Below are 27,762 nucleotides of genomic sequence, written 5' to 3' on the forward strand. Positions count from 1 at the left end.
ATATAATTTTAAATACAATTTAATTAAACACTTATCATTTAAAAAAGTAAAGGTGCAGGGACATTCAAAGTGACTTCAGGGTACGGAAAAGAATGGAGATAATTATAAGAAGTCATGGAAAACCATCGAAATTCTTGGATAGTCATGTAATGAAGTCGTGTATGAAGTCAATATGAATACGTTTTAATACATGTTCATCCCTTGCAGATGTTCTCTAACATACTTGTTCTAATGAAGTTGTCAGGCAAAATTACATTTGGAAATGTCATTTGAGGCATTATAGCAGAGAATGTGAAATTATTTTATTTCCAAGTTCAAACAGGTGACTCTGAGTCAGTGCAGTGAGCTTAAAAAAACACCCTAAATATGACCATCTTTGGCTTTATTGATAAAAATGGGCGTTATTGATAGTTATATAGTGTGATAGTGTGTGAACGTGTATTACATGCTACACTAGTGGCACCAAGCGGAACTACAACAATAATGACCATTGCCAAAAAGGTTTCCCCGACCTTTCCCCGCCTTCCATTGGTCGATCAAACTGATAGTTCCGCCTCAAATTCACACCATTGGCTGAAAGCATCTTGAAACTTTACTGATTGGCTAACACGCGCGGCCGCACACATCGTTGCTGTTTACGAGTTTATAGTTGTCAAGTGTGGTTTCACAGGAGGATATTGTTATTTAATTAATATATTGTCGGCTAAACTGTTAAAAATCGCTTCTAGAAGCGTGCATAATGTCGAGGGGGTTTTTTTCTATTGCGCTGCTGAATTCACCAACCATCTGTCACTTTTACACCCAAGACAAACACCACTTGTTTAGCTTCCTTCACGTTATGTTCACATCATAAAGCATGTAAAACACCAGCTCAAGCTCGTCTGATTTTCGCGTCGTGATGTCACAGCGACGTGCGCACACGCGTTACGTGGGGCGACGGAGACGTCACAGGAATGGTGGACCGCCTTAGCGTACGGAGCGGCATGACAACTGTGAGAAACTTACGAGCTAAAGGGACACATTTACGACACCATTGAAGCCTTATACTGGTAAAAAAAAATCACATTTTTTACAAACGGACTTATTAATATGCTTTACGGACGCGATGTGCTATGAGTTAAGCGCGTTTGCTGTCATAACGGAGCGCAGTGCGCTTGCGTGCTCCCTACACCGTCCTTACGTAATTTTGGCGCACTGCTTTTATTTATTATGCTACTTTTGACCCGTTTGTTGGAGTGAATATTAATGTGTGCGCTTAAAGCATGCACGCGGGTACCGTTATAGTTCAGAGCTTGACCTCAAGACGTGTCAAAACACTTAAAACGAGGTTAAACGTAGACGTGATATTGTCATATAGATTATTGTAAGTGCATCGTGACGTCATTATTCAGCATTATAATAAGCATCTGATCGCCTGGAAAAATACTGATCAGATTCATCTGATGATATGTCTTTTCAAATGCATCAGATGGTAATTTCATGGCACATGTCCAAAAGCAATAAACAGTGCTTTTTTGTAATATTTATTTGTATGAAATATGAATAATCGTGTCATTAAAATAGCTAACGGTATTTGAATTCAGTGTATCATTGCTCATATTTGCTCAGTTGAAACATATTTGTACCTGGTATGAAAGCAGATCAATATTTTGAGAATTTCAGATCACACTCCACCTGTCAATCCCACACAGAAAGTCCTGCTCCATGAATTATTGAGGTAGCGCTGATGCAGTGGTTACATTGACTTGCACCATCCCTTCTAACTTATATATGCCCACTTGTGTTTGTGCTGCAAGATGGACAACAAAAAAAGTCATGATGAGAGATATTGATTCAAGGGAAAGGGTTCAAGATGACACATGGTAAGTCCGTTCTGGGCTGCTCTTTGTGCTTTATCCACCTCTGAAACATCGTCATGCCAGAATCATTACCTAATGTTCATAACTGGAGAAAATTAATCACACTTTGTTGCCTTTGTGAGCTCTTAGGTGTGAAGGGGCACAAAATGAGGAAGAGGAGGATGACGAGGAGGTGAATCCTATCAGATCCAGTTTCTCTGTGGAGGACCTGCTCGATGAGGTGGAGAAGATCAGCAGTGTCCCCAGCAGCGGCAAAAAGGTCAGGCAATTCATATGAGACTTTTTGTGTGCAAATGCGCTCAGAAAATTCTGATAGTTACCTAAAATGAAAATGGTGTTGTAGCTTAGTAGCCAGCTATATCAAGTTACTGCCACGTTGGTAATAAACTTTCAAACTAGACTATCTAAGACGTTTGTTTCATCATCAAAAAATGTAACATTGCATCACTTGCTCACCAATGGGTTCTCTGCAGTGAATGGGTGCCGTCGGAATGAGAGTCCGATGGTAAAAAAGAAACAAAAAAACATAAAAATAATCCACATTATTTCGGATGATTAAATCAGTCTTGTGAAAAGTTGCGTTTTTGTTTTCATCAGCTGTTATGACTCTCATTCTGACGGCACCCATTCACTGCCATTGGTAAACAGCAGGTGTGACGCAAAATTTTTCTAAATCTGTTCTGATGAATTAACAAACTCATCTACATTGTGGATGTCCTGAGAGTGAGCAAATAAAAAAAAATGTTTTATTTTTAGGTGGAATATTCCTTTTAAGTGTCACTAGCATCGTCATCATGCAAATGTATCAGTTTTCTTCTGGATTCTTGAGAATGATTCATGGCTGAATATTTTCAGGTGGAGATTGTAGTGAGACTGTGGAAAAATGGTTTCACGGTAAATGATGAAGATTTACGCAGTTACACTCTAGAAGAAAACCAAGAGTTCTTGGAGGCCATTAAAAGAGGGTGAGTAGTGTTCATAATTGTCTCAGGTGGCAATATTATAGCGTTCAACTTCTCACAAAGGTTTAAAATGGCCGTTCCGCTGTCTTTATGGCACATTTCCTCTCATACAATTGATTACAGACAGAATAAAAACTAACTTCTGTTTACAGCGAGCTGCCTCTGGAGCTTGAAGGAAGAGCCGAGGATGAAGAGCTAGAAGTCAATGTGGAGGACATGAAAGATGAGGTTTATGTCCCAAAGAAAAAGACCTTTCACCCGTTTACAGGCCGAGGTTACAGACTGGGAAGGTAGCGGATCCTCTCTGGTTTATAGTGTTTTAAATTTCACACCTGAAGAGTTCTAAGTCATAATAAAGTAAATGCTGCAATTCAATAAAATTAAAGATTTGACAAATATGTAGTATTTAGCTGTAGTTATTCCCACAAACATCCACTAGGTGTCCTCGAAACGCTTCTACTTTGATGTTTTGATTGTGAATGTATCAAGGATTATCCGGACCTTGGTGTAGTTTGTTTACCGTGGAATCACATGACAGTATCTGCAGTTCATTGGACAGAGTTAGCCATACTTTTAAACTGATGAATTGATTAAGTTGCAATGATTGTCCTCGTAGCGTTGCTCCGCGGGTGGTGGCCAGGTCCCGGTCGATACATGAGGACTGTTCTGGTCCTCCTCTCCCGGCTGTGGAGCTGAACGAGGACCTCCCTGTGACCTCCCTCCAGATCTGGCTGGCAGACGGTCAGCGTCTCGTGCAGAGGTTCAATCTGTGCCATCGGTGAGTATCATGTCCTTGTAGATGGTGAAACTCTGGGTTTATATCTGGCTCATTTTTCCCCCTAAGTAAAAAGAAAAAATGCTTAAAAGTGTGTGGAATCTCTGCAGCGCTCATTTTGCAGAATTCAATAAATAAATTAGATTAAATTGCTTGCAAAAAAAATTAAATTGCAATGTATTTGATTTATGTAGTATTATTATATAGAAGTATTATTTACTTACTGTTTACAGTGTATGTTTGTGCATTTATACACATATATATATATATATATATATATATATATATATATATATATATATATATATATATAAATAATATATATAATATATGGTTTATACAATAAAATCTAATATTGCATTCTCGATGCCATAAAAATACTGCAGCCAATTAGTATTATTAAATGATTTGGTCTAAATGCATGGAAGCATTTTTGGTTTGTATCCTGCGCCCCCAAAGCATCACTTAAAACGCATTCTTTATATAGTGTACTATACTTTTCTAAACTGGACACCGCTGAGGTTACAGGCTTACATATGATTATTTCTGAATGTTCTTATTGTATTGCCAGAATCCACCCTGGGCATGTTGTGGTGCTCCACTTTTGAAATACTACCCTCAAAAGCTCTTACGTAATTCTCCTTCATCATTTATGTAATATAAGCTCACAAGGTAAAATGGAAGAATCGTAAGCTGCAACTTTGCAGCAGATCAAATCAGATTACGCTGGATTTATCGTTTGCGTCACCGCATGTAAGGATTTCATGCCTCTCACTTGAACAAGATGGCTAAGATGCGGCCGCAAAGCTCCCTGAGAAGATGCATTCATGTTGGCCTTTATGTAATTGTTTCAGGATCAGCGATGTGCTGCATTTTGTGGAGCAGGCTCAGAGAACGGACGCGCCGTTCATCCTGACTACATCCCTGCCGTATCGAGAGCTCCGAGACGAGGGTCAGAGTTTGGAGGAAGCTGATTTAGCAAATGCTGTCATCGTTCAGAGGCCTCTCAACACACAAGCTCCTTTTGGTCACTCCTGACTGTTCCTGCTTGCACCAGAGACTCAGATTTGTTGGTCCCACACACTTGAGAGACATTTCAAATCTTCTTCTTTCTCACATCACCTAAAAAAATAAAATCTGCTCACACAGGCCATCCAAGACCAAGATTAGTGTGTTTCTTCAACGGAACAGATTTGAAGAAATTTAGCACTTGCTCACCAATGGGTGCTCTGCAGTAAATGGTTGTCGTCAAAAGGTCCAAAGAGTTAATAAAAAGGTCACGGTAGTCCGCATGAATCCAGTCTATCAATTACTGTCTCGTCAAGCAAAAAGATCTCTGTTTGTAAGAATTATTGAGATGTTTGTGACATCAAGTTATTGCATCTGATCGTCTATGCATGATATTGCTACAGTAATAATAAAAAGGATGTCTGAAGAGAAATATGCGCACATCGGGCACCGTTTATAAGCCAAAACAACAACTGATAAAATGCCTTGATGATGAATTTTGAAACATAATTATTTCACTTAATAAGACCGGAGTCGTTCACTGTTTGATTGGAGTCGTGTGTATTACTTTTGGATTATTGTGACGTTTTTAATCAGCTGATTGGACTCTCATTCTGACGGCACCCATTCACCAACGAGCATCCATTGGTGAGCAAGTCACAGAATGCAGAATTTCTCCAAATCCGTTTTCATGAAAAAACTAATTTCTCTACATCCTGGATGTCCTGAAGGTCAGTACATTTTTATTCCTTTTAAACCATAAACCATTGTTTTTTGGGGTTTTTTTCCAATTTCTTCTGATTTTGAAAACCTTTCTATGACATTATAGGTGGCCACTCAACACATTGCACAACTGAAATAGTTAGCAGCAACAGAAGGTAAACGGTTCACTGGATTAAACGATTCTCGCAATTTTCAGTCAAATTGGAATGACGTGGGCGATGAAAAATGTTAAATGATGACAGAGCTTTCATATTTAGATATATCTTTTTTTTTAATTAGGTTTTATTTTCATTCGTTTTCTTTTTGTACTCCCTGCCATCACTCACGGTTGGATGTGTTGGCCTTTTCTGATGCAATGCAGTACGCACAAGCCAAGTCTTTAACCTTCACTATTACACATGTTTACACAGATCAATGAAGAATTCAGATCATGGAAGCTGCCATGATGCTTAATGGAGTTGTGTTCGATCATTTGTGATAGTATGTCTTACTGTGAGCCATTAAGTTATAAACGTCAAATGTTTTATGCACTTTGCCTAAGACAGAGACTCTGTTATAAAGACCTCTGCTTGCAATAAACCTACTGAAGATATGCTGATTCCTTTTCTCATTTCAGAGTCGGGGAAATGGGTTTTCATGTGTTTTAAATGTTCAAAGAAATAAGTAGAAATTTTTGATCAATATGCTATGAAATCATTTAGAAGTGCATTTGAAAAAAATGGATAGTTTTAGTTGATACACCATCAGTCCTCAATGTAATTCAGTCAAACCACTTTTATCTGTCTGTATATATATATATATATATATATATATATATATATATATATATATATATATATATATATATATATATATATATATATAATTCAAGGTATTAGTGTCATAACTATTTCTAGTCTTTATTGTTCCATACGAATCCTGGTCCAACTGTACTTTTAAACATCCTGTTCACTTCGATGTAAAAATCCAGGCTCAAAATCAAACTTCAGCTTCAAAGGTTGATTTCAACCATATTGCACAGAATGTTGGAAATGCATTTACATGGAATGCCAACCATATGGTTGGTTTCCTGGCCAGTGGGCTGAATGTCAGGAATTTCTGGAGTATATTAAGGTTGATGTGACTGTTTTAAACAGGTCTGACCATCATATCTAATAAGCTAATCTCTTAGTTAACTTCATGGCATACCTGAGAGTTTGTGAGCAGTTAATAAATAAATGTGCATTTTTTAAATCACGGAAGACACTTGACTAATCACCTCTTTAAGTCAGTTTGGCTCATGTGATGCTAAAGGATTTTATGCATTTTGTCACAGACAATTTTATGCATAAAATATCTGTCACCCCCTTAATGAACTATTTCAAAAGAAGTCTCTTATGGTAATACGATGAACATATATTTGCAATTTAAAATAACTCTTAAAATGTTCCTTTGAACTGTGTGTTCATTCAAGAGTCCCAAAGATGCACGCAACTGCTGGAAACGTTTCTTAAAATATTGATTTCAAATCAGCCTATTGGAATGATTTCCGAAGGATAAAACAGCACTTTAAAACATACAAGTAATTTTTTATGTCATTTACAGCTGTCTGCGTAAAATAAGAGCTTTCATAAGAACACTGTTTGTAAAATACAATCTTGATCTCTTTAAGTGCAGCCAAAGAATGAAATTACAGTGAATGTAATGGTCGAAATCAACCTTTAATTCGATTATGAGACATTAGGACTGACATGCTGGGTCACCTATTGATGTTTTGGCTGCGTTTTGGATCAAATATGTGCAGCTTTGGCGCGCTGCCGTAACGCTACCGCTTTAAAATGGCTGTACGCTAATAATTAGGTTTATTTACTGTTGTTTGATTTGTGCTTGCTGTCCTGTAGGGGGCGCGCGCGTGTGTTTGTAATTCCATCTATTGAACGGGGTGCTGCTGCAGTGAATGTGAATGTGACTGATGGAATGAACCCGCAGTTCATCCACCGCTGCAGCACTTGATAGCTCTCCGCATCACTCAGGTTAGATATCTATCTGTCTATCTATTTATCTATCTATCTATCTATCTATCTATCTATTTATCTATTTATCTGTCTATCTATCTATCTATCTATCTATCTATCTATCTATCTATCTATCTATCTATCTATCTATCTATCTATCTATCTAGCTATCTATTTATCTATCTATGTTTCATTTGTCTATTCAGTTTTTTATTGAATCAAATTAATATGCCACTGTCATATTAAAATGCTTGGATAACAATACATTATGTGTAGGCTACTCCAGGTTTCTCAAAAGTGGACGCTGTGTTTCGTCTGACCTTAATTCTACATTCAGCACATAGACGTGATTAAATATTTAAGTAACTATTACTCCGCAAATGTGTTTATTTAGGGGTTTCAGTGTCAGTGTCACTGCACAGTGTCAGATTCAGGTAAGCAGCTTGTTTTGGCAGAGAGAGGCATCTGATTGGCTGGCATCCGTGAGCGACAGCTGGAGAGCAGCCGCGCGTGTGGCCTCCGTGGCTGTGTAACCCTGCCCATCCTCTCACTGCTGCAGTATGTGAATGGACGCAGGCACAGCTGTAGCCAGCTCTGAGAAGCCAGAGAGTTCAGCTGCTGCCTCTGTACCCCTCGCACCGGCTGCCATGGCCAAGGGGGAGAAAGCCCGGGTCACATCGGGGGACAAACTCACCATGAAGCACCCCGAACCCGCTTTCACCAAGATGCCACCGCAGGTAAGGCAGTGCGATGCACACTTCAGCTCTTCTGCATCGGTTATGCGCTCATATCTTTTTAATTTAAAGTGTTCAGATGCATAAGCCCGAGTCTATTTAAAATGAGAATTTTATAAGAATCAGGCTTCTTTTCACTTTAATTGCAATATTTTTTTATTGCATTACGGTGCCTGAGAAAAATTAACCAGTGATTGTTGAAGAAAATGTCACTTTTTTCCTTCACATACTGCACAAATTATCTTTAATTCGCAATATGCATTTACACTTGGGTTATTTCAGTCGAAAAATGCATAACGGGACTGCGTCGGGCTACAAAAGTCACAATTGAGTGTCAGGCACGATATGGAGTTGATGAACACTCAGCAGGGGGGAGCAGGTGCCAGTATATATGTATTTTCATTTTGTGTTATGATACCCCTCTGAACTTTTTTTTTTTTTTTTTTTTTGCATCTGTACGTTATGAAAGTATGCGGAATGGCATGTTTTACTGAGCCCATGGAATTTTTTGTGGGTGCTCTGCCGACACTCGTGCCCAAAGGCTGTTTAGGCGTAGCACTGACAGGCAGACAGTAAACCCACAAGTGCATAGTGCTATAAAGACGCGAACCGTATTTTTAAGTCTCGCTTTACAAGATTACAAGAGTTGAACCATTGCATCGGTTATAAATCACTTCTGCCATCAGAACTGAATTCCGTTCGCATGCCACAGACAGACAGTGTGTTATCAGCTGGGTTGGAAATAGCTATAATGGTCATCGAAAGTAAATGAAAGCTCTTCACCGTCGCTCGTTTATTCCCACGTACTTTTTAATAGATGAGGTATATGAGCGCTTGCCTTTTGGACGTTGGACAGGAAATACTGGTTCGATTACACATGCAATTGTCATTTAATTCTACATCAAAGACCGTGTAATATTGGTGGACATTGTAGCTCCGGTTGTGGAAGCGGTGTGACCTTTATCCATGGAAAAATAATGTCAGGGATGATCTGTCAAGTGAAATAAAGTCTGTGCAGTGTTGTTCCTCTGCGCTGACCCTCTGGTCGAAGGGAAAATGGTAGTCGTGTGTCAATAATGTATGGAAAACACACTAATGGAGCTCTTGTTCTCACACACGCCATCACAAAAAGGAAAGATGGAGACTCTCATTGTGCAAGGTTAAAGATTTTAAGCGGAAACTTCCTTCTAACCCAGATTTTTAGATACGTTTGCATGGTGATATCTTTTTTGCACAGTATTATTTGAAATAACATCACGCAGCCTGAAAGTTTGAATCATTTAGTACCACGGCTCAAACTTTCGGTGAGATTTGCAAGTCTTTCTTGTGTCATGCGATCAGCAGCGCGAAGGTCTCAGTAGAAGCGGGTTACGTGACTGTCAGGCGCGTTCGTACAGACCGAATCTACCGAGACTCCGCCAGAGAACACTTGTCTCAACAATCATAAAAAAATGATTGCTACGCGCGCCGTTCTTGGGTTTTGAGAGCTTGACTTTGTTTGTCACGCTCTCTGCAGGCGGGAAAGCAGTCGCATTCAGATCGGAGGGGAAAGTCCAGGGTGAATTTGACCTTGCAAGTGTAATGATAAAATGTGTTTTCAAATCTCACTCGGCATCGAGCCTTAAACCCTTCATTATGTCATCCAGATTCATCCTCACGCAAACATACACAGTGAAAATCAGCTTAGAGCGGCAACTGCGAGGCAGTAGGCTACGCACATGCCGTAGAGCTTTAGTTCAGTTAAATCTCACTAAAGTCACGGGTCCAGCTCACATTTCACCCCAAAATCAAAAAAATAAAACATACATGCATGATAAAAATCAAGCCTAAATTTTTTGAAAATCAAGGCATGATTTTAATTGCTGTTAAGTTTGGTTTTTTAAGGATATATTTCGACAAGCTGTGTTTTTTACGTTCCTCGTGTTAGTTATAGATTTCGTTTGTCTGCTTCAGATGTCTTCCCACACTTCGTGGGCTGCTATCATGATCGCCGTTTTCAATCCGCGAGGAAGTCAGATGTTTTGTATCTCGATTACTTCCCGTTTGTTTATCACGATAACGGCAACCAAAATAAACATTTTGTGAGAATTCCAGCAATCCGTGATGCTAAAATGTTGTGGATAGGGTGTTGCTAGGGTGATTAGGACGGTTGCTAAGCAGATGTCTACCTTTCCACATCCAGTACAAACCCTTAATAAGATTCTCAGTTTTGCAGTCAGTAAGATTTGTGATTTTGGAAGGCATTAATACTTTTAATACAGCTAGAATCCATTAAATTTGTTAAAAAAAAGTTATAAAACATAATTTCACAATTACATTTATAATGTTTAACTTAAATAATGGTCTATTTTTAAATAAATAATTTTTTTGGTACTTTATATTCATCAAAGAATTATGAAAAAAACATATCAGAGTTTCTAAAAGATTACTGAGCAGAGAATCTGTTTTTATTATTGATAATAAAACAAAAAAAATGTTTTTTGAGCAGTAATTCGGCATATTAATCAGCATTACGTGACACTGAAGACACTTAAAATTCAGCTTTGCAGTACATAAATCAATTATATTTTAATATATATTAACAATTATTTTAAATTATAACAATTTACTGTTTTACTGTATTTTTAATTAAATAAATCCACCCAGCCTCAGCACTTGGCATATACGACCTATTTAAAACACATTTAAAAAAAAAAAAAAAAGCTAATTCTGGGATTTAAAAAAAAATCCAGTAAATTGTCTAAGCATTCATTTCTGTCTAAAAATATAGAGAGGTTTATGCTCACCATAGAAAATACTATTCGCTACTGTAGTGCCGAGTAAGTACGTAAATCAAGTTTCTTATCTTATCTTACACATTTTGAGTGTTGTGATATTTTTACCAGAAAGCAAGTATTCCAAAATGTTTTTATCCAGAACTTCAGATCCCAATATGTGCAACAGCAATAGTCATGCCTGGTAAGAGATCAACCAGAATTAGTATCAGCCTCAAGGCTAAGCGCGCAAGCTTCCTCATTTCACACTTTAGCACCATCAAATCCTCTTACTTTTCCTTCTTTGGAGGAATCATTGAAAGAAGCGTCGGGAGTTGAGATTAAATAGGCTTGGGTGTACATCCAGTCTTTTCATTTTCTTGCCGGGGTTATCAGAATAATTACATTGTGATTTCAGAAGCCATTCATCTTTTTCTTCGTCTCGGTGAAGTTGAGAACGGCGGGGAGAAACCCGGCGAGTTAATTACAGCGTCTTCTGAAGAGCGATTGGTCCTGCCCTCTGTGGTTGTTTTGCTGCGAGGGTACCCAGAGTGCACGCTGGCGTGGAGACGCCAAACGCTGGCTTTGATTGAGCGGATGAATGAGTTAACAACTCAAAAGAGGAGCGTTTGACTTCTGTAGTATTTTCAGCGCTAAAAGTCTGTCTGACTGTCTCCAAGGTTTCTCTCGTAAATATATGGCTCTGAGCGGCGGTTAGGCTTCCCTTTTATGTGTTGAAAGGATCTCCCCTCCGTTTTCTGCTCACATGCCGCACATATGCAGACACACGCACACACACACCCTCAAAAACACACATTTACTCTGCCTTATCCACAGAGCTTTTTCAAAGATCGAGAATCCTTTTTAATGTGTGAAATTCTTTACGTTCAGAAAGCCACTCGAAACGCACGCACGTGCATATATTTATTCATTACGGTAATGACAAGCCGCTTACTGTTTACTCATTATATGCATGTGTTTTCTGCATTGCGCCGTTGCTGGGTACGCTTTGAATGGCGAGTGCAGTTTAGTGGTGCGGTTTTCGTTTTTCAATGAACAGTTTAGCCAAAAATGAAACCCTCAGGCCCAGATCTGGAGAAATGCAGCGGTTCCTCGCTACGCATGGATGTGAATGGGTGCCGTCAGAATGACAGCTGATGAAAAACATCACAATAATTCACAAGCGATCCACACCACTCCAGCCCATCAGTTAACATCTTGCGAAGTGAAAAGTTGCATGTTTGTAAGAAAGTTTCATTTTAAACCACTGTTTCTTATTAAAATGCATAATTTCTAATTACAATTCACCCGGTGGCAATCGCCTTTTGTCTTCTCACGTTAAAATCGAACATATCTTCAATGGAGAAAGCAATAGTATATGGCCAGACGCAGAACTCTGAAGTTAAAATATGTTGATGGATTTGTTATAAATGCACAAATCTTTTCACTTCACAAGACATTAACTGTTGGACTGAGGATTACTTGTGCGTCATTTTTATCAGCTGTTTGGACACTCATTCTGATGGCACCCATTCACTACAGAGAAACCATTGGTGAATAAACGATGCATTTCTAAATTTCTCCAAACCTGTTTTGATGAAGAAACAAACCCATCTATATCTGATGGACGGCCTGAGGGTGATTGCATTTTTAGCAAATGTTCATTTTTGGGTGAAATATTCCTTTCAAAAATCAGTAAGAAAGATGCTTTTTAGTTACACAGTACATTAGACCGTATTTTAATGGACTTTTTAGAGTTTAAATTTTTTGCCATACAGCAACTTAAGATTGTTAGACCGCCAAAAGCGTTCTTTAAAAGAAGCTTTGAAGAAACTTTATTTTAAGGGTGTTCTCTGTGATCAAATACCCGTCACTCACAGCAGTGGAAGCATCTGGTTTAAATATTACCTGTGGTTTTGAAGGGTCTTGGGCTGAGGACCCTTCGATCTATCCCACCCACATGCTGGAGAAAGAGAAACTCTGAACCTACTGCCTAAAGACAGATGCTGTAATTATCGCCCAGAAACCTCAATAAAATAACTCCACATGGGGATGGTTCAAGCACCTCTAATCAAGTACCAGACTGCAACAAATCAGGATGAATTCCTTTGAAGAAAATAAAAGTGAAAAGGTAGAAATCCCATGATGACATCGTTTGAGAAAGCAAATTGAACTCTTCAATGCAAAAAAAGGACATTTTTATTTTGGAAATAATTGTTTCTCATCTGCATGTCTCATTTATATATATATATATATATATATATATATATATATATATATATATATATATATATATATATATATATAAAAGGGCAATGTCAAACAATTACATCCAAAAAAATATAATTTTTGAAGCATTTGAAATTAAATCTTTTAAGGAGAAATGCCACAATAAAGAAGACCCATGAAGACCCATTCTTCTTCTCTCCAAAGTATAGTATTAGTGTGGGTTATGTATTATTTTCTGACTTTTTTTCCAGACTCATCTAGATCAGAAGCTTTCCGTATGCAGCAAACTCTGTTTTGCAATCGGAGGTGCGCCGAATCAGGTCGCCGGCAGCGCAACAGCGTTCTTCCTTCAAATATACCTACTTGACATTGCACAGGTGAGATCTCCAAGTATTATAATAAAATATCAGGCCCTAAAATACTCACGGACATGACGCTATTAATCACAAAATAGCACCCTATTAATTTTTTACGTGAAAGAGAAGCCAAAAATAATTTCACCGTTTAATTCCACTCTTTTAACTTTTAATACAGTGCTACAGGATTTCCATTAACGCATATGTTCACTTTCTCTTCTCCTGACAGATTAACCCATTCCAGGCCTCCATGGTGTTGTTTGTCGGCAAGGCTTGGGGGGCAGTCACTGACCCTATTGTCGGATTCTTCATTACTAAAAGCAAATGGACGAAGATTGGGCGACTCATGCCGTGGTGAGTGGTGTGCGAAAACTTAAAAACGAAAATTTAGTCAAAATTATGTTCTTAAGTAAAAATGACTCTAAGCAGGTAACAAAACGTCTCCTAAAATGGGCACAATTTCAAATCTGGAAGTCCTTTTCTTGTGGAAATCATTAAAGTGACGACATGCCCGGGATGGGAGCGTCTGACAGGAAGTTCTCGTTATACTCTCACGTGACATCATAGTGTCTGGGAGGAAGTAGTTAAGGTTTGTTTTCGGAGAATCACTGCGGAACATCTCGGCCATGCCCATGTGGTGTGTCTCAGTGTTTATGCTGAAGCCGTGCCAACACAAAGACATCATTTAGATTTACAGATTCTATGCTCCTTCTTCGAAGGGGAAATTCTACTATATTGCTCACTCCATTAGTGTTATGCAAAAATCGCTTTAAGTTTATTTTGTTTTTAGTTACGTTCTTAGTATTGATATTCTTAAAGTGCTGTTTTTTTGTCCTCTTTAGACTACCTTTTAAACCAAAGCTAAAAATGAAGGTACGCTTAACTCTTAATCTTTTTGTCTGACGTACAAAGAAATTATGTAATACCACAAAAAATAAAAAAATTGGCATTGTGAGAAAGCTGATTTATTATTATTATTATTATTATGCAACTTTGGTGAACTCTTTCATTAGTTTAATTATAAATGATTCAGGAAATATTGTAGAATAATCATCAGTATTGTATTAAATTAGATTTTATTCTATTTTTTGCTTGAGTAATTGAGGGTGTTTGAGTTTTAGCAATAAAGTTAAAGTAAAAAAAAACTAAAACAATTTATATAATAATAATGCTTAACAGATCAATACTGTATATTTGCTTTTTCATTGTTTTAATATAATTTATAAGATTTTACTGTACTTTGCTTTGTGTACCGGTGTCTAAATTTTAGGAATAAATTTAAAAAGAAGAAAAGTATTAACTGAAGAAAAGCTGGGTAAATTCTAGGTAAAAGGACCTTTCTACGTTGCCTTTGAGTTTAAAATAAGCTTTTTTTCTAGTGGTCTCAAACTTTTAGACCTCGCAACATGTATCTGTGCTTTATTTGCCTTAGGTCACCTGCCCCCAGTTCACCCAGAGTTAAAGTATCAGGTCATCTCACCTCATTCAGAAACTTACAGACCGTCAGGCACCCTCCATTCACGTGAACCCATGTGTCCCGCTCTCATCTGTCCGGCGGCTCCTTTGTGCGGCCGAACAATCAGCAGGGCACACAGGGGTTGCTCCACACTGCAGCAGTGGCATCTGGACTGTGCCAGAATTGGCCGCTCTCTTTACCTCGCTGATCTCTGTGTTGCTTGTTTGCTTACACTTGTTTATTCTCTGTGAAAGTGAACAGAGGTGTGGTGCGGAGGTCAGTGTGTCCAGGGTAAACCTGCTCAGAAATGACCTGACCAAACATTGTGGTTTTCTTTACGGTAAAAGGGTTGTGATAGTTCTAGAGTTCGCGGGGTCACATCGTTTAGGAAGGAAGCCGGTAACCTGAGTTCAGCATTGAGCAAATGGTCGCCCGAATAGGATGAGTCTCGCTCATGAAGCGGAGACTAAGCAGACTAAACTGGTCCAAAATGCGACAAAATGTAATAGAAATGCGAAGCTATAATGTGAAACATTTGCGTGCCTACATTTTAGGTTAGTTCGATTTCATCTCGTTACTGCGCACCAGTGTTTTTTTGCCCACAACAAATAAATAAAGTGGACAATTACTCTTATAACTTGTTTCTTTTCAATGAGTCATTCATATAAAGTTTGCTTTGCTGAACTAGTCAGTTTGAAATAATAAACTCATTCAGTAATTTATATTTTTCGTTTTATAGCCTATTAATAGTTTTTTTTCCTCATTATTGTCAAACTCAAATTACAAAGAGATATATAGGTATTCGCAAGAGTTTTAAGAATGGTAAGATTCTGAATATTTTGGAATATATGTAAAAACATTCAAATATTTCCAAGATGGTTTAACATTAGATCCTGTTGTGAAGTTGAATTGACTGTACGTGAAAGTTTGTGTGAGCTAGTATATAACATGCTAGTGCTAGTACCATGTTATAGTAAATATAATAGCTCTAAACATGCTTCACCCACCAGAAGACACTGTTATACTTTCCATTAAAACCATTGAAATTCCTGTTATGACCAATAAATCCATTACATTTCCTATTGTGTTTTGGGCAGGGTTATGTTGTTTTTTTTAGCAGGGAGTAACTTGCCAGTCACGCTATCAACATGCTAATACCATGCTAATAATTGTTAAAAACATCATAAATGTGTATAGATGCCATATTTGACCACTCCAGATTATTCAATTGGACCTCATTCACCGTAATGATCAATGAATAGTCCAAAACATAAATACAAAGCCTAAAACTTGTCGTTGTTGTAGATGGACACAGTCAACTTGCACTTTTTTTGCAGACCGTTCCAAAAAAGGCAAATTGCTAACGTATCGTGGCCCATCGAAAACGTATAATGCTGAGACATCTTCGTATATCTAAGAAACATGCTAGCAACATGCTAGTAATTTGCTAACCATGTAAACAACATGATAGTAGCATGATAATCACCCTAGCAACCAGCCTTGGTACCATAACAACCAGATAGCAACAGCATAGCAGCTGCCACAGGCACCATAGCAACACCCTAGAAACCACTATGGTTACTCTAGCAAGCACATTACAACACCCTGACAACCATTGTGGGTGCTCCAGCAACTACATAGCAACAACCTAGCAACTGCTTCAGGTACCCTAGCAACCACCCGGAGTACCTTAGCACCTTAAAGCAACACCCTAGTAACTGCCCTGGGCAACCTAGGGACTGCATAGCAACACCTTAGCAACTACCTTGGCTATCACATACGTAGCAACACCATAAGAACCATCCAAACCAACATAGCAACCATTCAAGTACCCTAGCAACTGCCCTGGGAACCATATCTACTGCAAAGCAACACCCTAGCAACCACCCCAAGCGCCCTAGCAACCACGTCAACACTTTGAAATGCTGAAATCCTCCTCTCCATTACTCATTCATTTATTCATTCATTTTGTTAACCTGATTAATAATTAAAACATAACTCCGCTTTACGGTCAGTGAAATGTAATGTCGAAAAGGAAGAATTGTAACACACCATGAAAGCACAAACACACCCAATGCACATTCTTTATTTATCATTTCGTAGAGGTAGAGTTAAAAAATTGATGCAGAAATGATACATCATCATCTTGAAATAATTTGCATCTACTTTCAAAATGAGTAAATGTATTGTAAATAAATGACACTAAATAATAAATCCTACCAAATGTAGAACATTTAGCTAGCCCGCTGCATTTTGAGAAAAGGCACTTTCAGCCCTAGTATTTAAAACCCTTCCCGCTGTCACTGGCTCATGCCTGCAGCTGATTGCCTCTCCCATAATGCTATGGAAGACTTGTAACAGTATGAATTATAAATGGCCAACACATTCCCCACATCCTGCAAAAAAAATAAATAAAAAATGCGGCAGAATTCCTCCATGTTAGGATGTCAGATTGTCACTGTGGCTCTGTGGCCTGAGATCCAGCGGTGTAGATGATTATACCTACTGCGTGCAGAAGCATCCTCGCAAACGCTATCATATCGGCTATAAATATGCGCTGTAGCTTTAAGACGACACTCAAGCCCATCTTTTAGGATTGTATTGCTTAGCACAGAAGCTAAAATGAGAGATCGCAGGACGTCCGTCGAAGACAGTGTTATTTAGCTCCCTCCTAACATGCTGTCTGTGCCCAGATTCCTTCAAATCGCCTTTGCCAGAAATACAGTCCCAAAAATGTTTTTTCCACATTTTGAAACATGTGCATGCTGATTATACTTAATTACATTTTATGTGTTCTTTTCTTCTCTAGGATGGTGGGCTGCACTCCGTTCATGGTGGTCTCTTACTTCTACCTTTGGTTTGTCCCACCTTTTACCAATGGGAGGTTCATGTGGTATCTGGGCTTCTACTGTCTCTACCAAACTCTCATCACAGTAAGTATCTTTGCCTTGATGTTTTCAAAGCTGTTAAATGCAGGTTTACAGATTAACAGCACCATCTATCATGTAGTCATATATGCCCCACAGATTCATTAAAATATTATTCTGCCTTTGCTTTACCTTGGTGATATTTTGGTTTTGTGATGAGAAATATGTATTGGACTGATGAAAATATATGTGTGTGTGTGTGTGTGTGTGTACTGTGTACTATAGATAGATAGATAGATAGTTTAAATATTTAAAATGTAATAATATTTAAAACAATGGAATTTATTAATGTTATTTAAACTTGAAGTTTCAACTGTTATAATTGACAGTTCAAAATGACAACATTTAAATAGGAATATATATACACATACATATATATATATATATATATATATATATATATATATATATATATATATATATATATATATATACATATATATATATACACATAAACATATATACACATATATACATATATATACATAAATATACATTTATACACTATATATATATATATATATATATATATATATATATATATATATATATATATATTTTTTTATTTTTTTTTTTTTTTTTTTTTTTTTTTTTTTCTTTCTTTTTTTGATAGCAATGTTTAAGTCTTTAGCATATCAACAAAAGTTACATTTTAAATAAAACCATTAAATGCGTAAAACAATCCTGGAGTTTGAAGGTAGTGTATATTAGGCAGTGCGGCTTTTCAAGCAAAAAGCCTGTCAACAAAAGTTCACGTGGGTTATCTATAGCCAGCCTCTTTGATGTCTGCATGGAGTTTCCATGATTTATTTGTGTTTCTATCTTTTGTTACTATGGCCTGGCACGGCTCTCTCCATACTGTCCTCCGTAAAAACCCACCAATAAGTGCTGGAGTGGGCAAGCCGCTCTGACCGCAGCAGTCTACGCTATAATGAAAAGTCATTCTAACTACTTGATAAATACATGGTACGACCTGCCCCAAACCACCAGAGAGGATAAATGCTGCTTTCCTCTTTTAGCGTTCTTCATTGTCTGTAAGCACAAGGCTGAGAAACGGCAGCTGCTTCCAGCCTGCATGCATGAGAATGTAGTTTACATGATTCTAATTAGTCAGTTTTTCATAATTAGGCTTTGGTTTACGCTTAAATAAACAAATCCTCTATACTCGGAATTAAAAACCTCAATGGACGTCAGATGAACAATATGGGGAGCTGTGGAGAAGCAGAAGCACCGCTGCAGAAGCGCTCTATAGTTAGGTTTATTTTGGTAGCCGTTCGGCCCGCTGGTCTGCCGCAGTGCTGACTTGGCTTTCGTGTAAATTGGAAAAGCTAGCCGACTGTAGAACACGCTTATAGTAAGTTTGCAACGGCAAGTTCAAGGAAGGTTTGCTGTACTTCGATAAATATTGATTCTGTACCGCGCAAGTACAAAGAACACGTTTTTCTTGGAATGAATAGCGCTGATTTACGAGCTTGTAAGTTGTCTCCTTTTAAAATTCTGAATACAACATAATATAAATGGGTGTATAGATGGGAAAGTTGAGTGGTTATGAAACCACTGATGAATGTACGTGCCCTAACTATCTTTTTTTAGATCATCATTTATGAGAGAATACTGAGTGCTCCATAATTTCTTAACATTTTAAAAATAAAGCATCCAATTAGATCCAGAAACAATTTTATTGCCAGAACAATTTACTTTAATTAACTGCTTAAAAATACATCATACTACATGCATATATATATATACATATACATACATATATACATATATATACATATACAGTATATATATATATATATATATATATATATATATATATATATATATATATATATATATATATATATATATATATATATATAGCGCTGCATCCAAAATAAAGGTTTTTGTTTAGATTATATATATATATATGTGTGTTAATATATGTATATTTATTCTGCATATGTAAATACATGCACATAGGATATACATTTTGAAAGTATTTACATGTATATACATTTACATATTTATATTATTATATTCAATATCATATATAAATATACTTAATATATAAACATAATATTTTCCTTAAATATAAACATGCACGTGTTTGTATTATATGTACATAATAAATATAAATAATATACACGCATATATTATATTGGGATGCGATCAGTCGTGATTAATCATTATTTAATATATATATATATATATATATATATATATATATATATATATATATATATATATATACTGTATATATATATATAAGTTGAAATATTATAATATCGAATTTAAATATTATATTATAATGCAATATATATGTAAATATATATCTATTGCATTTTCAGAACACATTTATTAGTAATTAAGTTTTTACTATTTTCATACCGTTATTAACAATAAATGTAGTTATTTATTATAATATCAAATCCTATTATGTTGCTGTCATATCATATCATATTGCATCTAATTGTCTGTGACAGTAAATATAAATGGTTGCTCAGTATAAGCGTTCACATATGTACGCTCCGATCTTAATCAATGTCTTGCGCTTTGTTCTAAATCTTTCTTGCAGTGTTTCCATGTGCCTTATTCCGCCCTGACCATGTTCTTGAGCACCGACCAGCGGGAGAGAGACTCTGCTACAGCTTACCGTAAGCTCACAGCTGCACACACAACAGGGCTCATCCTTAAAGCCGTGTTTGGATTGCTCTAGAAGATTAACAACATCTGATTTCATTGTGCACCATTAATCCAAAAACAAATGCCTGTCAAGTGCTCGTGTTGAGAGCTGTGCTTTGTTCGCGGTTTCGAATGTATGTAACGGAGTGTGGATGTATGTGCAGGTATGACGGTGGAGGTGCTCGGGACGCTGGTGGGTGCCGCCATTCAAGGTCAGATCGTAGCGAGCGCGCACACTCTGAAGCACTGTCCTTATCGAAACCTGACCGCTGGTCACCTGGGAAACAGCAGTGGCACAGAGGTCATCAGATCCCTGGCCCTGTCTCAGGACTTCCTGTCCCACGCTGTACGTGTCACAGTTACACTTTTACGTTAAAACTTACCTCGAGGTGCACCAGCGAACCACACTGTACTTTATGTAACACTACAGCCTGATTTTATAAATGGGACTTATCTTAAGACAGGACTAGACCTTAGTTAAATTGGGTGAACTAACCCTTTAAGCCTTTTTATTCAGTAAAGACTCTTTTAATTGATCTAAAGCAGCCATAAATACAGTTCTTTTAAGCTTTAAGATTTTTTTTTTTAGCAAAAAACGTTTATTGTTTCCTCAAAAATATTAATTCGACAAAAACAAAATGTTTCTTGCGCATCAAATCAGCATGTTAGGATGATTTCTGAGGCACCGTGTTACACTGAAGGTTGCAGTAATGATGCTGAAAATCCAGCTTTGCATCTCAGGAATAAGTTGCCTTTTAAAATATATTCAAGTAGAAAATAGTCCTTTTAATTAATAATAATATTTCACAAATTTGACTGTTTTTACTGTATTTTTTTATCAAAGAAAAAATGCGCATTAGAGACTCGTTTTAAAAAACGTCATCATTTCAACCTCAAACATATGATATATTGTGATAAATACAATTTTGTAACATTTTTTGTAAAATAGATAGATAGATAGATAGATAGATAGAATGAGATTGATAGATAAAATGATAGATAGATAGATAGATTATAGATAGATAGATAGATAGATAGATAGATAGATAGATAGATAGATAGATAGATAGATAGATAGATAGATAGATAGATAGATAGATGATAGATAGATAGATAGATAGATAGATAGATAGATAGATAGATAGATAGATAGATAGATAGATAGATAGATAGATAGATTGATGATAGATAGATAGATAGATAGATAGATAGATAGATAGATAGATAGATAGATAGATAGATAGATAGATAGATAGATAGATAGATAGATAGATAGATAGATGATAGATATAGATAGATAGATAGATAGATAGATAGATAGATAGATAGATAGATAGATAGATAGATAGATAGATAGATAGATAGATAGATAGATAGATAGATAGATAGATAGATAGATAGATTGATAGATAGATAGATAGATAGATAGATAGATAGATAGATAGATGATAGATAGATAGATAGATAGATAGATAGATAGATTGATGATAGATAGATAGATAGATAGATAGATAGATTGATGATAGATAGATAGATAGATAGATAGATAGATTGATGATAGATAGATAGATAGATAGATAGATAGATAGATAGATAGATAGATAGATAGACTGATGATAGATAGATAGATAGATAGATAGATAGATTGATGATAGATAGATAGATAGATAGATAGATAGATAGATAGATAGATAGATAGATAGATAGATAGATAGATAGATTTTTTTTCTTGATTTGTTTGTGTTTCTAAATGCTAGTTCTAGTTTGTAGTTCTAAAGAGAACTGCTTTGCCTCTCTGCTAAATCACTTTCTTTCTTTAATGGCTTTTCCCTGAAAACACCCAGTATCATTTAACCACAAACCTTCCAAAAACCTAATCAAGTACGGACTTTGAAGCGTGACTTTCAGGGGAACAACCCGCATTCATCCCAATCCACAGAATCAATCGATAAACGCGCTTATATGGCAGACCGAATAACTCTATTTGGAGCCTAGAGCCACTGAGCTCCATGTCAATCAAATCCGACATGCGAGGGAGCCGACGATCTTGGCTTGTGGATGCGGCTGAGGGTTCCGTAGTGGAAACCCATGATGGAGAACCGTGGAGGGCCGCAGCTATTTGGAGCTGGACTGCCGAGCGTCTCTCTGGTTAAGGCTCTCAGAGGCGGCTGGGCTGAATCCACCGCGCTCCGTGCGATTGAGCATTCCTCTGCGGCCGCTTTTGATCTGGAACAATAATGAAGTGCTCGCCGCGGTCTGTGGAAAAAAATAGCAAACAATCCTGAGGTTGTTTAGGGCAGAGCAGTTCCCGTTTGGGTGTATTAGATTGAAAAGTTCCTCTTTTCTGGGGTTGCGCCTAATTTGGGCTCCAAGCTTTACAAGAGCCGTACAGTAAGGAGCAAATACGCTCAAATGAATATGATCATTTGCAACATGACAACCGTGTACCGGAATAGAACTGCAACCAGAGATTAAGGGTTATTAAAGACAGATTTAAATGTGTTGACAGACGTTTTCCATCACCGCTCACGGTCTGTTTCTCTTTACAGAAGGAAGTGTACATGATAGCTGCCGGAGTGATCGGTGGGCTGTTTCTGGTTTGTACGGTGGTCATGTTCCTGGGAGTCAAAGAGAGAGATGGTGAGCGCGTGCCGTAATCGTGTGGCACAAATTTGAGTTCGGCAAATCGCAACAGCGTCCGAATGGAAAAGTATGATTAATCCGATCCAAAAAGTTACATTTTTATGACTTTCCACTGCAGAATACAAAAGGAGATAGTCGGCAGAAAGCACATGATTAATCCGATCCAAAAAGTTACATTTAAAACAACTGGCTCGTAGTTGAATATATTTTTAAACCGTAAAAACACTAATCGTTTACCATTTTCCGTAGTTGAATATATTTTTAAAAGTCGTCCCTTCCTGCGAAGCTAAGCTGAATTTCCGGTGTTCAGCGGCACGCGATCCTTCCGAAATCATGCTAGGGTGCAGATTTGATGCTAGCTATATTAAAAACATCATTGGTATTTTTGGGGAAACCATGATGGATTTTTAAAACGCCATTTATTTTAAAAAAATCAATGTAAATGTTAGTACACATGTAAAAGTCCTTGGAATAGACTCCAAACTGTTAAATAACAATGCATAAAATGAGTAAACGAATCAAAACAAGTCAAAAGCCGCTTATTTATTTCAAATGTGGCGTGCGTTCCAGGTTTGAATGCGCCCAGACTTCCTATTATTAAAAAAATACTATGCAAATATCCGCTGGCTTCAGAAGACTTGGCTGACATTTGTGCGTTCTCCACTTTTTGTGTCTGCGTTAGATCCCTACGCTCCTAAAACAGACAAGGCCATTCCTTTCCACAAGGGCTTTATTTTGGTCATGAAGCACGGGTCCTACCTCACTCTGACGGCGGCTTTCCTGTTCATATCCGTGGCCATCCAGGTAACACCTTTTCCCTAACTTCTGAATAACTGTATTTATTACCAGCACATACGCTTTCTTTATTTGCCATTCCAAACCCCTAGGCTATTCTTCCCACGCTAACTATCCCTTTAATCACAGCATTTCGGGCCGGATTAACCAATGACGTCATTAGTACCGTTTTACGTTTCCATTCACCGTCGTTTCCTTTCGCAGTTGATACAAAGTAACTTTGTGCTGTTCTGCACATACGCGGTGGAGCTGCGAGAACACTTTCAGAACATCGTTTTGACAATTCTGGTGAGTGAAGAACACACATATGAACATAATTTGTGTAAATATTCAGTCCTGCTTCTCTATTAGCCCACTTCTCTATTGTTACGTGTCTGCGTCGCGGATAAAGTGAATATGAATATGAGGTTTTGTGCCGTATATCTTTCTAGATGTCGGCCGCAGTGAGCATCCCGTTCTGGCAGTGGTTCCTTGAGAGGTTCGGGAAGAAAACAGCAGCTTTCTGCGGCATTACCGTAATTGTTACTTTATTTTCACTTTAAGTGTTTTTCCTTAAAGGGACAGTTCACCCAAAATTGAAAAGTCTTCATTTATTGACTTTCTACTTTTTCCAACTTGCATGAGCTTTATTCTCCTCCAAAAATAAATAAATAAATAAATAAATAAATAAAAGATAATAAATCAACAGTTGTGTTCGGCAGAAGAAAGAAATTCATACAAGCTGAGCAAATGATGACAGACTTTTCATTTCTAGGTGAACTATATCTTTAATTATTGATTTGGAGCGATTGGACTCTTTAATCTTTAGTTTCAGTAGTTAACAAACGATACTAGCATATTAACCGTATTTAAGTATAATAAAAGTTTGTTATCGTTTATAGCAGTGTCGTTATTGTTAACCAAAAGTATTTAATTTTTTTTCAACGATCAATAAAATAAAATGCAAATATTAGATGAAAACACGATATGAAATAAAAATGTGAAATAAAAATAGAAAGAGAAATATAAAAGACAAAATAACCACTAATTAGTTTGAAAATAGAAATAAAAACTGAAAAATACTTTATAAGATTTTTTAAAAGTATTTTTAATATTTAAATAAAATAGTATATGTAAACATTTAGCCTTTCGAACAGCATTTAAACAACAAGAAAACGCTGTTTATTTCAGTCTTTTAATTCAGTGTGTTGCTTGCCATTTAATTGTCTTATTTGTTAAATTTACAAATGAATTCAGTGTGAAGATGTAATGTTTTTTTTCCTCAGTCGAGCTTGTTTTTAGCTGTATACTGACACCTGTTGGCATGAAAGCAACATCACATGTTGTCAATGTCAAAAAAAAGCTCATTTGCAAGCAGAGGCCTTACCTCCAAGTATCTATTAATAAACATCCATGTGACTTTAAAATGTATATACACAATCGAAATGGCCTTTTCCAGACCACTAATGTGACAGGAGTCGGATGAAAAAGGCATCAATCATTTTCGGTGGTTAAAAACATACATATCGCACTGGTATAAAGCATGTGTCCATTGTGTAACATTCAGTGACCTCTTTGAAATTGTGGTGATTGCAGTGGATCATGCCGTTCACGGTGATGCTGGTCTTCATCCCTAATCTGATAGTGGCATATGTCGTGGCCGTATCATCCGGGCTTAGTGTAGCCGCTTCTCTCTTGTTACCATGGTGAGTGTTACGAACCAAAATATAACCGTTTTTCTCATAAACAAAGTATAGCATTCTCCTATTTTTAAATTCCAGATCAGCGGCAATAAAAATCACTGTCATCTTCTTTAGAGATGTAGCTTATGCCGTGCATTGGAAAGAGGATCATAACTTGTTTATTTAAGCTTTGATTTAACCCCTTGGATACATAGGTTTAATAACCCAGCCGTCTCCAAATAACAGGTTTCGTGCTGTTTTTTTGTTTTTTGGGGTTGATCCCCCAATGAGTAAATTGCAGCTTTTATGTTGCCGACTACAAAGAAGGTTCGGCTTTGTGCTAGCAATGCCCGTATTTAATAGAGACGATGATTGATGCCTCCGCCTTGTTGTGTTTCCTGTTGCTCAGGTCAATGTTACCAGATGTAGTGGATGACTTCAGACTGGCGAACCGCAACTCTAAAGGACACGAGGCGATCTTCTACTCCCTATACGCTTTCTTCACTAAGTTCGCCGCGGGCATCTCTCTCGGAGTGTCTACGCTTTGCCTACAGTGAGATATTTACAGCTGGAATTGATCAATCGCGACAGGCAGCGCTGTAGACATCTGATTTGTGTTGAAATGCATTGTAGGTTTGCTGGTTATGACACAGGCGCTTGCAGACAGCCTCTTCCAGTGGTCTATACGCTCAAACTGCTCATCGGCGCCGCTCCGGTGGCCTGTATCACCACAGGCCTCATGATCCTCGTGGTGTACCCGATCAGCGAGGACGTCAGATTACGAAACAAACTGGCCCTGGAGGAGCTCAGGTGAGGAGCTCCAAGCGCGCGTTCGGTTCGTCGAAAGTGACGGCAGTAAAGACATTTTTCATATTACAAAAAAAAAAACCTAAACAACAAATGCTGTCCCATTCTTCAAACTATCCTGAAAAAATACTACAGTGGTTTGAACAAAAATAGCAAGCTGCTAAAACCGTTTTTAATCATTGGTAGACAATAAATGTTGCTTGAGCATCAAATCGGTACATTAGAATGATTTCTGAAGGATGTGAGAAGTAATGATGCTGAAAATTCAGCTTGAATCACAAAAATAATGTGCATATTAAGGTATATTAAAATAGGAAAGGGTTAAATAAATAAATAAATAAATAAAAATTTAATTATCCTTTTTTTTTTTTTTTTTGTCAAATATAGCACAAGGATTTTTTAAACATTTCTTATAAATTAAACAAAAAATAGCAAAACTCCAAACCTTTGATTGGTAGTGTATGTAGTATGAGTATTTAAAAATAATAACAGTAAAATAATAATAATAAGAAAAATCTCAAATAAAAATAATAATCATTTATTTTAATATATTTAGTGTATACCATATAAAATAAAATATAAAATACTACACTGATATACACAAAAAAATATTAAGCTTGAACTGTTTTTAACAATAAATGAGCAGCAAATTAGTATATTAGTATGATTTCATGTAATACTGAGGCGTAATGATGCTGAGTAATATTTCAGAGTTTTGTATGTATTTTCGATCAAATTTAGCACTGGTGAGCGTAAGGATAAATTTCAGAAACATAAAAAAAAAATAAAAATTCCAGAATACGCTTTTGAATGGAAGTGTGTGCATATTTTAAATAATAATAAATTATATACACTATTTTTACTTATGTCAATATATTTTATATCTACCATATTTAAGAAAATATGGATTTTATAGCATGTAAATACGTATGATGAAGTATATGTATTTGGTTTATTTTTCAGAAGCCAGAGTATTACCTGCAAATCTCTCCGAGCCGAGCTGAGCAGCGTATGACGTCTTCAAACAGCCGATCCTGATATTCTAGCCCAGCGCTGGGATGAGTCGTGTTAGTGTATATTACACTGTGTGACGTATATAATGTTTTACTGTAAACATTTCAGTTCGTTTTCGGTATTCAGTCTGTTTCAACATAACATATAGCCACATATACGATATTACAATATCTAATTTATACACATGAATGGACTATACATCATTATATATATCAGGATTTCCTGAGGGAAAATGTATTGATAATATATTAAGTTGTATTAGCGATCATAAATATTAGTGAATGACTTGATTCATAAATATTGTGCTGGTTCACGCTGGTTCAGCTTATTATGATGATGCTTTAATAAATATAAAATTACAATAAAAATATTGAATGTTATTTGGATGAATCAATGCAT

At 36.8% G+C, this 27,762-nt stretch overlaps 2 protein-coding genes across 8 annotated transcripts; both read left to right on the forward strand.

Annotated features, from left to right (window-relative positions):
• Positions 1-905: 905 nt before the first annotated feature.
• On the forward strand, positions 906-5,919 carry ubxn2a (UBX domain protein 2A). 4 transcript variants are annotated; one of them, XR_006247241.1, is made up of 8 exons: positions 931-1,049; positions 1,692-1,862; positions 1,989-2,118; positions 2,715-2,824; positions 2,974-3,111; positions 3,438-3,599; positions 4,451-5,335; positions 5,434-5,919. XR_006247241.1 is itself a non-coding variant. In XM_043219748.1 (7 exons), the coding sequence occupies exons 2-7, from the start codon at positions 1,816-1,818 to the stop codon at positions 4,632-4,634; spliced, it is 771 nt and encodes a 256-aa protein (XP_043075683.1). In that variant the 5' UTR covers positions 906-1,049; positions 1,797-1,815; the 3' UTR covers positions 4,635-5,919. The 4 variants fall into 4 exon arrangements, 3 of the variants coding, with proteins under 3 accessions (XP_043075683.1, XP_043075681.1, XP_043075684.1); XM_043219748.1 differs by having other exon boundaries at positions 906-1,049; positions 1,797-1,862; positions 4,451-5,919; XM_043219746.1 differs by having other exon boundaries at positions 4,451-5,919.
• A 1,286-nt stretch (positions 5,920-7,205) lies between these two features.
• Positions 7,206-27,753, forward strand: mfsd2b (major facilitator superfamily domain containing 2B). Of its 4 annotated transcripts, none has more exons than XM_043219743.1 (15): positions 7,206-7,339; positions 7,716-8,058; positions 13,289-13,414; positions 13,623-13,747; positions 17,659-17,782; positions 20,337-20,415; positions 20,608-20,789; positions 22,993-23,083; positions 23,769-23,890; positions 24,086-24,169; positions 24,313-24,396; positions 25,457-25,566; positions 25,952-26,095; positions 26,176-26,352; positions 27,313-27,753. In XM_043219743.1, exons 2-15 carry the CDS (start codon positions 7,888-7,890, stop codon positions 27,362-27,364), a joined length of 1,671 nt encoding a protein of 556 aa, XP_043075678.1. In that variant the 5' UTR covers positions 7,206-7,339; positions 7,716-7,887; the 3' UTR covers positions 27,365-27,753. The 4 variants fall into 4 exon arrangements, with proteins under 4 accessions (XP_043075678.1, XP_043075677.1, XP_043075680.1 ...); XM_043219742.1 differs by having other exon boundaries at positions 7,236-7,339; positions 7,777-8,058; XM_043219745.1 differs by having other exon boundaries at positions 7,273-7,339; positions 7,881-8,058.
• Positions 27,754-27,762: the final 9 nt, after the last annotated feature.

The sequence above is a fragment of the Puntigrus tetrazona genome, chromosome 20, assembly GCF_018831695.1.
Source record: "Puntigrus tetrazona isolate hp1 chromosome 20, ASM1883169v1, whole genome shotgun sequence".
Classification (NCBI taxonomy): domain Eukaryota; kingdom Metazoa; phylum Chordata; class Actinopteri; order Cypriniformes; family Cyprinidae; genus Puntigrus; species Puntigrus tetrazona.